Genomic DNA, 14,278 nt, shown 5'->3' on the forward strand with positions numbered 1-14,278 from the left:
AGTGTTCCTTGGAGACAAGGATGGTGAAGCACTTTGGGCTTGTTACTCAGAGAGGTACTTCCTTAGAAGGGGACACCATGCTTGGAAAGGTGAAGGATGAGAGGAAGACTGAAAGGTTTCAGATCGAAGCCAAGAACCACTCCAAGGTAGAAATATTTCTCAGAGTTTATTGCACACTGTGCTACTCAGCAAGGGGAGTAACACTGGGGATTGGGCTCGGGGGGTTTATATGGGGTCATTGCAGTGGTTCTTCGGGGCATAAAGTTTCTGGTCTTGGGAAATTGATTCTGGGGAATGTCCTGACATAGGGTTTTATGAGTTCTGGTTTTGGGGAATGTCCTGAAATAGGATTTTCTGAGTTCTGGTTTCAGAAAATGTCTTGACATAGGATTTTCCGAGTTCTGGTTTTAGAAAATATCCTGACATAGGATTTTTGAGTTGAGCTTCAATCTCTATTTTGATTTTTAGCCCTACATTCCCGCCTTTGGGGTGATGGGGGTGATGAGGTCTTCTGGCTCCTTCCTGCTGGATAGGGACGTAGTGGGGTTTAAGGGAGGTGGATATGTTATGTGGTCCCATTTGGAGGGAGTGGTGTATACTGACTTCATCATGCACAGTTCACTAATGGATTGGTTGGTAAAAGTGTGAAATTGCTTCTGCAAAAAATTAGTAAAGATTTTGAGTAAACATGGCCCACAGGTTAATACAAGAATGAACAGTAGTATAAGAGGTATGAAAGGCAGTAGCCATCCCACCATTGAAGGGAGGCAAGGAGAGACCCGTCCTTGGAGGACATCATACTTGGGAGGGTGGAGGAACAGTGCAGGAAGGTAAGGCGCTCTATGAGGTGGATTGATTCAGTGACGGGGGTAATCAGGATGGATGTGTCAGAGACAGGACAGAGCAGAGTTTAGGGTTGTTGTATATTATTATATTAACTGATTCCCAATATTTCTGGGTTAGTTTACTTAAAGGCAAAGAAAGGATAAGAGTCAGAGTGGAGAAATATAGTAAAGAATATTATATGGCTTCTGGGTAATGGAATTTTACATATTATTGGAAATTAATGAACATGTAAAACACTGTACAACATAGCAAACTCAGAGGACATGATGCTGGGTAGAATAATTCTAGTTACAAAGAGATACATGTTACACAGCACCACTGCTATCAAGCAGGTCTGACATGGGGGGCTGGGAGGAGAACTGAACAAGAGTGAATAGATAATGACCATTGCTTTGGAACAGATCAAAGAAAGAACTGTTTAAAAGGAATGTAGGTGACTTGCACTTCAGTCCTGAGCTGCCAGATTCTCCAGAGGCTGTTCAAATTTTCCTCTGTCATTTCCGTCAGCGGTCTCAGTCCATTTGTGGAGGAACATTGGTGTTACAGCAGTGGCATTTAATAAAGAACTTGATCCTATACAGAAACTTTTTGTGGACAAGATTAGAGAATACAAATCTAAACGACAGGCATCTGGAGGACCTGTTGATGTTGGTCCAGAATATCAACAAGATTTGGAGAAGGAGGTTTTTAAGCTTAAGCAGATGTATGGTAAAGCAGACGTGATGTGAATACCTTCTTCCCTACCTTCAAATTTGAAGATCTTACATTTGAACCTGTTGAAAAACCCCAGTCCTGAAGCGCTATGTAAAATTCGTCTGGTAATTTGTTATGGATTGATTGTACAATTAAAAGTTGTCTCAAAAAAACATATTATTTCACAATTGTAAAAAAAAAACAACACAAAAGGAATGTAGGAGTAGACACCATATGTAGGACAACAGCAGAGAGGAAGAGTCATAAAGATGGCTGGCGGTAGGGGGCAGGTAGGTAGTTATACAGGTTTTTCTAAATGTCTGCAGTAGTTGGAGGAGGGAAAGAAGGTTGTTAGAAATCTCAAGACAGAATGACTAGTGTCGAGAAAAGTAACTCTTTTGCTACCAAGACTGGCTTGGGGCATTGCTGAGCCGGGTGTCCATGCAGACTGCATTGAAAGCAAGTGGCTTCCCTTTTGCCCTTCTACTTTTCATTGCAGCATGTTATGATATTTGTGACTTAAGTGACCATGACGAGGCTTTTTATACTGGAAGTTAAAGCCTTGAAATTGGAGGTTGTGGACGCATTTACTGGATGAAAAGGTTTTAAATACTCAGCAATAGCAGTTTTAAGAAATTTGGCTTTTAGCGAGTCCTTCTTTTCCTGGTCCATGTTGTTGTTGATGAATACTGAAAATAGTAACAGTTAAAAAATTAGTCCGAGTTACTTTGGTGGTCTGCTAATTTAATTTACTGATTTTACAGGAATATTATTTTAATGAAACAAGTTTGTATATAATTTCTAGCAGCCATTAAAAATATATATAGAATGTATGAGTTTTAAACTAGTGTTGTATTAAACTTAAAACAAAAAGCAAATGATAAATTTGGAAAAATTTTTCAGCTCTAAACTTTGGCTGAAAATTTAAAGTGGGTAGAAAATAAGGAAAAATAAAATAAAATTCATAAACTTGTTTTAATAAAGTAAAAAAAACTATTTTATATTATTTTTTACTGAGAGGAAGCATTAGCTTATCAGTACAGAGAGTGAGTTAGAAAAAAACCAAAGAAATTATAATATTTAAGCCTTTTTTTACTTTACTTTGTTTTGGAATTTACCTTGAAAAGATAAAAAGTAGGTTTTGGCAAGAAAGAGAAGGAAGGGTGTTGCTGGATATATTGTATATTTTATAGGGATTAGGGGGCTGAATTTTTATAGCGGCTGATGTGCTGTAAAGGTGTGGGGATGGGTTGGGAGGAGGGCGGGGAGGGGCAGAGGAGTTTGATCCCTTTATCTGTGAAGTTCTGTCTGCAGGCTAGGGGAGGCTGGTATGTGGCTTTATTTACTGGGTGGGGTCAGAAAAAGGAGAAAAATGATGTTTGATTTGTGGGTCAGGGTTTGAAAAGGAAGGTGATATTTTAGTTTTAGAAGATTTAAGATTTATTTTTTTAACTGAGAGGTTAGCTATGAGCTTAGAATAAAAATTTTAGCTGCAGTGTCAGGCTGAGAGAGGCCGGAAGGAGAAGAAGGGGGCTTTTGCGCATGGCAGTGGTGGTGGTAAATCAGGCAGGAGGGTACGAGGTGCTTGGCATCAGAGAGATTAAAAGTGAACCCTGCCTTGTTATTAAGACCAAAAAGATTTATGGGCATTAAAGTTATGAATATACCCTTTATATCCAACACGCATTGAATTACTCACAATAGTTACCATACTTCTCGGCAACAACTTTATAACCATGTCATTTTCATAATAATTCTTCAGACTTCACTTGGCTGGCCACTGTATTTAGACACTCAGTTCATTGTAATGGTCATGTTTTCCTTCCACATAGCATTCAAGAAGTTGGTAAATAACATTTCCTTGGAAGCTTTCATTCAACAACTCTATTTCTAGTTTATAAAATTAGCAATGAGTTCTTCCTTGGGTGGGCTGAGAGTTGAACCATTGGCTCTCATTGATAGAAGGAGACAGTTTTGCATTGAGGTTAATTATGTCCTTAGAATCCAGCCGAAGGTGATCTCCCATAGAGCCTGCCCAGACTCCTCAACTAGTTGTATATTACTCCTCGAAACTTTGTCATACGCTTCTTTGCCATGACTGTAAATAGTTGACTTTCAATATGGACAGTTTGGAAGTAGAAAAATTTTTGTTGAGATTTGCTGTTTTTTATTTTTTAAATTAAATATGGAAATGTAAAAAAAAAAGAGGAAGTTTTTGATCAGGAAGGGGAAAGGGTTTAGAAAGAGTTAGAATTCGCTAAGTATGGTGGTTTTGACAAAGAGAAGAAAGCAAAGAAAGATTTTTTTGGCCATTTGCTATTGCATTAGTAGAAATTGTCGAAGTCTTTGAGAGTGTTGAACTCGAGTGTCCCATTTTAGGGCTATTGGGACCTATTATTTGATTGATATTGTGGCTATGCCATGTTCTTGCAATGAAAGTTATCTAGGTAGGGTACCAAAAAGGGCAGAATTGATTGGCGCCCATGATGGGGGAGCGGTATGTAGTGGGGGTTCCCAGAGAGAGAGAAGACTTGAGGGAATAAGGTATTGCTTAATTACCTTTGGTTTTCATGAGAAGGTCTGCTCACAACATGGGCATGAGATTCGAGAGAGGAGAAACGCCACGACCTACCTTAAATTGTTCTGGTGGTGTTCAGAAGGACAGCAGTGGCATGAGGCAGAAAACCCCTGAGAAGAGTGTCTTCTTGACAGTTCATAGAGCAGTGGTCAGGAGGCAGACCAGTACAGGTCATAGGACTGGGTAAGATACTGAAACTCTGTGTATGTGTCAGGGTCTCTGGAGAAGGTGCCAAGGAGCTTCTCTAATTGCAATAGATGAGTGAGAGAGAAGAAGAGAGAGAACACAGACTACACCCTCAGCTCCTGCTACCTCTTGGAGGGGTGGGCATGGGCTAGGGTTAGGGTAGAAGAGTTTAGTGCAGAGGGGGTGGGTGAGCTTGTGAGTTGAGGGGCCAGGAGCGGATTTTTGAAGGTCTGTAAAGCTAGAGGCTTGGTTTGAAGAGTCTCTAGGACTAGAACCAGGCGCTTGGCTGAGGGCACAGATAGGAACATAGGCTGAGTCAGAGGGGTAGAGGTCAGGGTTATCGGTTGATAGAGGTTGTGTGTTAGGAGGGCTTGTGGAAGAGACAGAGGAGGGAGGGAAAACAGGAGAAGCAGGGGAATCTTTAGCCAGAAGAATTTGGTGGGTGTGGAGGATTGAAGGCAGGAGGCATGATAAATTTCACTGGCTTTATTGGTTTCCCTGCAAAGTTATCAAGATCTTTGACCAGGGCAGGACATGGAGAATGTACAGGAAAATCTACTTGGCCAAGCTTGCCCTTTGAGACAGAGAAAATGAGACAAGGTAGACTTGTAGAATCGTAGAGTCTCCGCTTACCTGTAAGGAGCTCTTGCAAAGTTGGCGGGCGCTCGGTGGGCCAGGAAGGAGGCACCTGAAGGGCCAGTCAACCAGGAGGGATCATCCAGTTGTCTTCCTGCCCAAGTTCGGCACCAGATGAAAGGTTTCGGGTCAAAGCCAAGAACCACGCTGAGGTAGAAACATTTCTGAGTTTATTGTGCACCGGGCTACTCAGCAAGGGGATTGGGCTCAGGGGGTTTATATGGGGTCCATGCAGTGGTTCATTGGTGCATAAAGTTTCTGGTCTTGGAAAACTAGTTCTCGGCAGTGTCCTGACATAGGATTTCCGAGTTCTGGTTTCAGAAAAATGTCCTGACATAGGGTTTTCTGAGTTGTGGTTTTGGGAATGTCCTGACATAGGATTTTTGAGCTTCCACCTCCATTTTGATTTTTAGCCCAACAAAGACCCTCGACCAGGTGGGTTCACACAGTGACCACAGCAATGGGCTCGAGTGTGTCAGGGATGATGACGACAGCACAGGACAGGACAGGGTTCAGATCTTTCATTGCTGTGGGTATTACTCACCTCAGCAGGCATCTAACAAGAACCATGTCTTAATCAGTGCCTGATTAATGGTAAGTGCTTGGTAGATTCTTGATGAGTAGAAAGGGAAAAAATAACCTTATGGAAATGACTAGCTGTTTGTCAGGATGGGAACAGGCACAGAGGTGAGTATCATTGTAGATAATTCATGTCTTCCAAAGACCTGAGTTAAAATTAACTTTTGCAGTGTTGGGTGTGAGGAAGAACTAGCACCAGTTAACTCTGGGTAGATTGACTGTCTTGGAACTGCTGTGAGGCATTGTCCTCTGTCTTGTGGCATTAAATGAGATGGAATTGCCTTGATGGTAGAGAGCTCCATTTGGTTTTTCTCTGTCTTGAACTTGTTGATTTGGTAAACAGGGAAGCTCTGTCCCCAGCTGCATCCATGCTGACTTTGTCATGTTTGTCCACGTTTGCACTTGCTGGTTTTCAGCAGTATGTCTCCAGGCCTTTCCTTTTAGCAAGTCTTAGTCTGGAAGGCGGCTGGAACCTGCTCAGCAATTGAGCAGCACAAAGCCTCCATGGGCAGGTGGCGGCTGTGCAAGGGGTTCCTTGATGTGGAAATGACCTTGACAACCCACTGCTGCTGGCCATACATGTCGCCGGGAGGAGCCCGGGAAATTTCTGTGCTGATTCTGAACAAAGATCTGGGGCTCAGTGGCTGGATTGGGATGGCCCAGGACCAGTAGCCAGGGGAGAATATGGATGTCATAGCAGCTGGTTCAAGTTGGTAATTTTTTTTTTTATCCATTAGACATCTTGATACCATGTGAGCTGGTAGGTTCAAGAGAGAGAAAGAGAGTGAGGGGCGCCACTCTCACCCCAAAAGAGAGCAGGGGTACAGCACGCCTCAACTCTTCTCCTGGGTTTTGCACATCAGGATGTTAGGTCTTTGCATTGGATGTAAGGCCAAGGACTCGAGGAAGGGACCAGATCTCAACTTTTGGTGTCAAGCAGGCACGTGATGTGATGTGATGTGGTACACTGATTGGATATTTAATTAGCTAGATTGACGTAGTGAGAAAATGATGATTTTTCATTTTCTTCTGTTTTCTCTGCATTGTTTGGTTACTGAAGCAGAACAGTACTGTTTTGGAAATGTGGGTCACCCCTTTGGACGGGGGCGGCAGGCTTTAGGCCCATTCCTTTAGCCAGCAGTGGAACCTAGTTAGGATAGAATGACATTATATTTATTTGTATGTAGCCTTAGTGACGTTTTCTTTCCAGGCTGTTGTTAGATGCCGTCAGGTCAGTTCCATCTCCTAGCAACGCGGGGATGAGAGTGAAGTCCTCCTGATCCCGTGCCACCCTCACAATTGCTGCTGTGCCGTAGCCCGCCATTGTAGGCGCTGTATTGACTGATCGCATCTTTTTCTCTGCTCCTTTGCTTTATTAAGCACCATCTTCGGCAGGGCCTGATCTCCTGATATACGAGACAGACACAGCCATCCTCCTGGTGGAAGTCATGACTTCGACATTCTTCTCAAACACCACCATCATTTAAATGCATCTTCTAGTTCTGACTTGTGTAGAGTTGCTGTGAGTTGGAGGCAACTCGATGACACATAACAACAACCACAGTTCTGACTTAGTTTTTCTTTTCCTTGCCTAAGTTTTCACATGCATTTGAGGTGATTGAAAAGACCATGATTTGGATCAGGTGCACCTTAGTCCTTAGTGGACATGCTTGCTGTCCTGGATTTTAAAAAGGTCTTTATTAGCAGGTCTGCCCCGTGCTTCATGGCTGCTCCTCCCCTGGTGTTGACTGTGGATCCGAGTAAGAAGAAATTCTTCAGTAACAACATAATTCAGATTTAGTTCCTCGGTCTTCCTTGTTCCTTGTCTACCTTTCACATACTGTGAGGTCACTGAAAATATCCAGGCTTGGGTCATGGCTTAGTGCTTTTTAACAATTCAGAGAAGTGTTTTACAGCAGATTTGCATAGTGCAGTTAGATATTTTTAATTTTTTTTTTCTTCTGCTGCTTCCATGGGTGTTGATTGTGAGTTCAAGCCAAACAAAAATTCTTGACAACCTCAATCTTTTCTGCCTTTATCATGTTACGTATTGGTCCATTCGGGAAGATTGGGGGTTTCTTCTTTTGAAGTGCAATCCACACCAAAGGATGTTGTCTTTGATTTTCATAAGTGCTTCAAGACCTCTTCATTATCAGCAGGGGTGGCTGTGTCATCTAATGAGTCTTCCTCCAGCCCTATCTAATCCAGTTTCTTAGTTTAACTGGTCAGCATAGCGATTGAATAAGTATGGTGAAAAGGAACAAAGTAAGAGAATTTGCAGGGTGATGCACTCGTCTTTCTGAAGCTGTGGTATTAATACATCATGCAATGCATTTGTAGAGAGTTTTTCTTTTACTCATCAAGGAGAAAAGTGAATTGGAGGGGAGAGGGTGGGCAGGGAGAAAAGTGCAACTATGAATGACTGGAAACCTTAAGACACTGTAAACTTTCATAAAAATGAATTAAAAGACAAACAAACAAACAAACAACTGACAGAATTGTATGCCATGAAGGGAATTGATTTACCTGGACACTTTTCAGACAAAAAACGTTTTACATGCACTGCTAGGCTAAGTACATAGCAGACAGTCAAAGGTGGTGAGCCTTAGAGGCCAGTGAGAAGGAAGACTTTTACTCTGTGTGGTTTGGGGCATCTAGAGGGTTCTGAGCATAGAAGTGGTGTGACCTGACTTGGGTTCTACCTGTGTCACTCCAGCTGCGATGCTGAGTAAATGAAGGGAGGTAGACAAAGCTAGGAGGCTGTGAGATAAAGATCAGACCTTGCGTTGGTTTTGAGGGTGAAAAGAAGAGACCAGATTCATTCTGACTATACTTTACAGGTAGAGTCAGTGAGGTTTGCTAACAGATTGACTGGGGGTTGTGAGTGAAGGGTCAGGGATGACCGACTTTGGGGTGTGGACCACTGTGGACTGGTAGAGGAAGGAGGGGCTAATCTCTGGAAAAGGGGATCGTGCTTGGTAAAGTAGAGGACCAGTGACAAATGAGATGGACTTGTACAGTGGCTGCATCAGTGGGCTAAAGCATGGTGACCATCGTGAAGACGAAGCAGGCTTGGACGGTACTTTATTGTACCCGGGATCACTGTGAATTGGAAGTGACTGGACAGAACCTACAACAACCTCTTAGAGACAACCCTTTTCCTCACCTTCAGCCTCTAAACATTTGCCTCCCCTCTGACTTTGCCTTCTGAGAGTCATTTAAAGGCATTTAAGATTCTTCTATGTTGTGTGAATGCAGACTTTTTCCTTGTGTATCCTTTAAAGTCAATTTAAGTAGAAAAAAAAATGAGTTGATTTAAAAAAAAAATCTCCCTTTTCAGCAGGAAGTAGCTAAGAGAATACGCCGTCCCCTTTTCCTTATGACTCAGGGTGAAGTCTCTCTCAGGGAGGAGTGACAGGGAATGGCAAAGGATACACTGACAAAGAAGATTAATCAGAACTGGCTTTGACAAGCACTGTGGCATTTGGACAAGAACAAACTGGGAGGAGGGTAGAGAGAATAGTGCAACAATGAATGAGTGGAAGCCCAAAATCTCTGTAAATGTTTATGAAAATTAATAAAATATAATTATAGAAAAAAAAACAATGAAGGTGGCATTAAATAATTCTATTCTGAGTTATTGTTCATGTATGTTTCCCATAGACCTTGGATTTACTTTGAAGTACCATTGAACAGAAAATAAAAGCAATCTCTACTCCTAAAAAAAAATAAAAAAAAATCTGTTTCTTAAAGTATAATGTACATGATATGTTGAAAGGTACGTAAAAGGTACAAGTCAGTAATGATATGATAGAAAAGTCCAGGTAAAGGTTTTCTTTTACCTGGTCCCTCTGTCAATAATTAACTATGTATTCTTGGGAAAGTCCCGTAACCTCTTTGATCCTCTTGCTCTGGTAGAAGAACCGTTAAAACACCTCATCTCGTAGTCATTAGCTCCAGTCACTGAGGTGACTGTGCTTCCTAAGACACAGGCTCTCTCGGGTGGCTTTGGAAGGGCTTTCACATTAGCTCTTCATTGTGTGGCAGTTTCACCCCTGGATTTGTGTGCTGGGACCAGGTGGCACACCAGTGAAGGGAAGGAGCCAGCCATAGCAGTGAGGTGAGCTTTCACGGCAAGGCTGCTGACCAGGGGCTTTGATGTTGAACTAATCAGTTATAAAATGGTGAGGACCCAATTCAGAGCTGTGGGCATGGCAGGGAGGTGCCGGGAGTGACAGAAATTTGAGCAAGTTGCTGTAACACTTTACCTTTAATCCTCATGGACCTAGCCAGAGGCCCATTTCACAGAGATACCTGTAAAGTTTGATTTTTCTGGGCTTAGAGTTCCCAGAATCTGCGGAAACTGGTAAGCCATTTGTCACCTGTGTGGCAACATGTATTTGATGGTCAGTGTGTGTTTGAGAATTTGCTGCTCATAACAGAGGTTCCCTGAAAATGGAGAAGGAAACCAGAGCTGTTTACTTTTTGTTTTGTTTTTCTTTTCAAAGAGTACCGGTGTCTAGGAATTAATTTGAAAATCATGATTAATGATTGCTTTAAATTCCTGGTCTAAACTCAACTCATTGCCTTCAAGTCAGAGCCGACTCATAGCTGACCCTCTCGTGTGGATTGTGAGAGGCGATTGCCCACATGGGAGGTGATTGATCATTTTTCTCCAGGGAAGCAGCTGGTATATTTGAACCACTGGCCTTTGCGTTGATGGCACACGACCAGAGCACCAGAGTTTCTAAATCCTTGGTCAAGAAGCCTCCTTTACTGAAACAGAGTTGTAGATAAGTGCCAGAGAGTCTGTTGAATCAAGTGGAAGGAGCTGGAGACCTGACGATTGCCGTGGTTTGTGTGTGCTGTGTGGCACATGGTAACGCCTCCTTTCCTTTTTGCTTTCAGTAATGAATGTTATAACTATTGAAGATTATAAGAGCACATACTGGCCAAAATTGGATGGTGCCATAGATCAGCTTTTAACCCAGAGTCCTGGTGACTACATCCCTATATCCTATGAACAGATATACAGGTAAGTCGGGCGTTCGTGCAGCTCGGTTTGAATGGGTTTAGGGAAACCACGAGCCTCTGTGTGGGAGAAAGATGGTTCAGCCCCCTTCATAAAGGTTATACTCAGGAAAGCCTGGGAGACAACTCTGTCCTGCAAGCCCTGTCCTGTAGTGTTGCTGTGAGTTGGAAATGATGACATTGAGTTTGTGTTTTGGTTTTTTTGGTTTCATGTAATATACGTAAGAGGAGTCTCTATAAATACGTGCGTACACCACACTTGTAGACTAGAGGTTTGACTTAGGCTTTTTGCTTCAAAAGCGATTTGTAGATTACGATACAGTAACTCCACTTACCAGACATTAGCTTCTGTCACCCAGGCTGTGCTTCGATCAGACCCTGGCGGTCAGTACAAAAAGCCAGGCTGTCGCAAAGACCTTGAGCAAAAGCCACGTCTTCTCAGTTTCACTGGGAGGTCACCTCTACCCTTCTGGTGCTCCTGATGCATCCTGAGTAGCTTTGACTGCCTGGTTTCCCAGCTCCTGATACGTTAAAGCCAGACATTGGAAATTGGGGTGAGATTGAAGTTACGGTACAGTCACAGAAGAGGAAGTGTCAACCCTGCTGTTTGAAACAAGTAGAAGTAAACAAAGAAGTTATATTGGGAACATTTTTGCAAATTACAAAGTTTTCTTTCTGTTTATTTTAATACTTATTAAACGTGGAACAAGTAAACAAGAGAGAACTTGGCTTCAGAGAAGTTGGTGTATTCAAGCCCTCAGATGATCACCCAGTACTGGCTTTATCTAGGATTGAGATGTATAAGGAGCCCTCATTTCTCTCATGGTTAAGGAGTATGGCTGTGAACCCAAACATCAACAGTTCAAATCCACCCGCTGCTCCATAGAAGAATGATTGAAACAAGTTTGTTTTGGTTGGAAACCCGAAGGGACAGTTTCCTCTGTCCTCTGGGGTCACTGGAAGTCGGAACTGAATCCATGGCAGGGATTTGGGATTAACTGTGTAAAAGACGGCTTGGAATGGATTATTTGCAGTTTGTGGTAATCTCTCTTCTATCTAAAAACGAACTAGGTGAGAGTGAAGTTTTTTGTGCTGTTGAGTCAGACCGACTCCTGGTGGACCCAGCACGGTTTTTCAGGTGCTGGAAATTGCATGAGAGGTGACTGTCCATCTTTCTCCCCAGGAATAGCTGGTGGATTCAAACCAGGTACCTTTGGTACAGCTCCATGAGTCATCCTGGGAGGGGGGATTTTACTTGTAAGTTGTGGTTGGTCGCACTTTCGGTCTTGAATTAACTGACCAGTGGCTGAAACTGGAATATGTGTGCACCTGAGGTAACTGCCTCATCAGTAACTTGGTCTTGCTTGTTTTTTTCACAGTTGCGTGTATAAGTGTGTATGCCAGCAGCATTCGGAGCAGATGTACAGTGATCTCATTAAAAAAATAACCAGTCACTTAGAGAGAGTCTCGAAGGAGCTGCAGGTAAAGACTGACCACTGATCTTTGCTTCCTTGGGATGTTCTGACTGACCAGAATGGACCTGTATGTAACAGACATCTGGAAAAACGTTAATCTGATGGTCGTGTAAAGTCATGGACATTTTCTAGATGGATGTTGGCCAGATCTTTGGTATAGATTATTAACTTGAAAATTTGGCCACAAATTGTCAAACGTCTTAAACTGAATGTTTCATGCCTTAAACTGTCCTCACAACTGTGAAATGTGGGGGCCAGTTATAGAAACAGTCTGTTTAAAGGTTCTGCTGGTCTCTGGACTCCCCCTCTTCAGTGAAGTGTCCTGTACTTGAAGGCCAGGACCAGATCACATTTGAGTTCTGGTGCAGAAGAAACGTGATGCCTAGAAAATCCACTGAGCCAGTGAGAGAGGGCCAGGCTCCACCTCGTTCAGGAAGGGCCCAGCAGGCTGGGAGAAGCCTAACTCCCGGGTGCAGCTTGGCCTTACTTCTCACCTACTTTGTAGCCTCAAGTATCTTAGCCTTTTTACCTCCAAATGATTGTTGCAGTAAGTAGCTTTAAAAAAAATTAATTACTAGTTCCATGTTTTATCATAGCCAAACACACTTTTTTCCTCTCGAGTGTGTGAATTCTTCTCTTCACTTTATACATCTAAATAGAAAATCTCTATTTATTCAACACACGTTTTGGGATGAGACATTGTATATAAGTTGTATCCCCTCCCACCATGGCAGCCCTCTGTCAGGTTTCTGAGACTGTAAATCTTTCCAGGAGGAGACTGCCCTTTTTCTCTGGAGGAGCAGCTGGTGGACATGAACTGCAATCCTTTCATTTAGCAACACAACACATCATCAGCTTTATATATTGTAGAGGAACCCTCGCCCCTGTGTAATGTAGCTTTGAATGGTTTGCTTTCGTACTCATGACTCTGCTCACTAGCTCATTTCCCATTCTAGTTTGTTGTCATGCCCCATTTGCTTGCTTGGTGACATAGTCACTTCCTGAGATACTGCCTCTCCCCAGGGCCCCGTCATCTCTCGAGTGTGGTGCTGAAATGCTAGTTCCAGCTGGTTGCTCCTCCTCTGATCTTACTATGTCTGACTTTGTCTTGCAGTTAGAGTGACTTTTTTCCAAAAACATAAATCTTCATGTTGCATTTCTGTTACAATAAAGGCTGGACTTTTCATGTGGTTGAAGGAGCCTTTTGTTAACTGATGCTTCCTTATTTCTGTGGCCTCATCGCTTCCTTAACTGTCTACACCTGCATGCTGAACTTCTCAGCTACTTGAGCATTTGATGTACACTCACATCTTGAGTATGTTTCCGGTTTGGAAACCATAGCAGTAGAACAAATTTTGGATGGAGCGAGGCACCTGAATTTGCGGTTTCCCCGAGCACGTGAAAGCATTATTTACACTGTACAGTAGTCAGCTGGGCATGCAGCTGCATGATGCAGAAGTTTGAAGTGTTGTGAGAATCACCAAATGTGACAGTGAAACACCAAACGCATGCTATGCTGCTTGAAAAATGGCACCAAGTAGATGTGCTCAGTGGAAGGGTGCCACCAAGCTACCTTTGAAAAATGTTCTGTCTCTGAAGCAGAATTAGGTAAACCCAATCAAGTGAGGAGTGCCTTTTATTCTGGGACCTTATTTTCCCCCTCTGTTCTTGCGTGCTAAGCTCGAGTTACCTGAACACTCTCTGTGTTCTCTTTCTTGGATTTAGCTGTGCTGACCTGGCTTCCTTGAGGCCATTCTTGCCCTTCCTTTGCCCTCTTACTTGTTTTGGTCAGTGTCAACTTAATATTTAGGTGGAAACTTAGATAGTACTTGTTTGGGGAAATATGTTTTGTCACTTTGTTCTTCTAGCTTTGAGTCTAGCAACCCCCCATCTGAACTTCTGTACTTTTTCATAGTTTATTGTGCACTGTGAGGAGCACTTGTGACTTAGTCTCTACCGGAGGTTGTGCCTCTCTGGCGGTTCAAATCCACCAGTGACTCCAAGGAAGAGATGGACTGTCTCCTTCCTTGTGATTTAATGAATAAATACTGTTAACGAATGAAAGCTTTTCTGGTAGAAATTGGACTTTGTGTTTTTCAACTTGCAGGCTTGGTGATCTTGGGGTACAGAGAATGTTGAACCTCTTGACATTGTACAAAGATTTAAGAACGTATATTGGAGAAGTATGGGGGAGAAAGTTCCAGAACTTTTCATTAGATCAGCAAAGAACTCAATGACCCCAGAAAGGGATTTT

The 14,278-nt window shown here is 42.8% G+C and overlaps 1 protein-coding gene and 1 pseudogene across 1 annotated transcript in view; both read left to right on the forward strand.

The window, feature by feature from the left end:
• CACUL1 (CDK2-associated, cullin domain 1) overlaps window positions 1-14,278 on the forward strand; it is a 64,500-nt gene that overhangs the window by 16,005 nt on the left and 34,217 nt on the right. The window contains exons 2-3 of the mRNA XM_006879902.1: window positions 10,427-10,553; window positions 11,929-12,031. Of these exons, the coding sequence (XP_006879964.1) occupies window positions 10,427-10,553; window positions 11,929-12,031 (230 nt within the window). The remainder of the gene's footprint in view (window positions 1-10,426; window positions 10,554-11,928; window positions 12,032-14,278) is intronic.
• On the forward strand, window positions 78-1,642 carry LOC102861505 (annotated as a pseudogene).

The sequence above is a fragment of the Elephantulus edwardii genome, unplaced genomic scaffold, assembly GCF_000299155.1.
Source record: "Elephantulus edwardii isolate Elephantulus edwardi_28Jun2011 unplaced genomic scaffold, EleEdw1.0 scaffold00006, whole genome shotgun sequence".
NCBI lineage: Eukaryota > Metazoa > Chordata > Mammalia > Macroscelidea > Macroscelididae > Elephantulus > Elephantulus edwardii.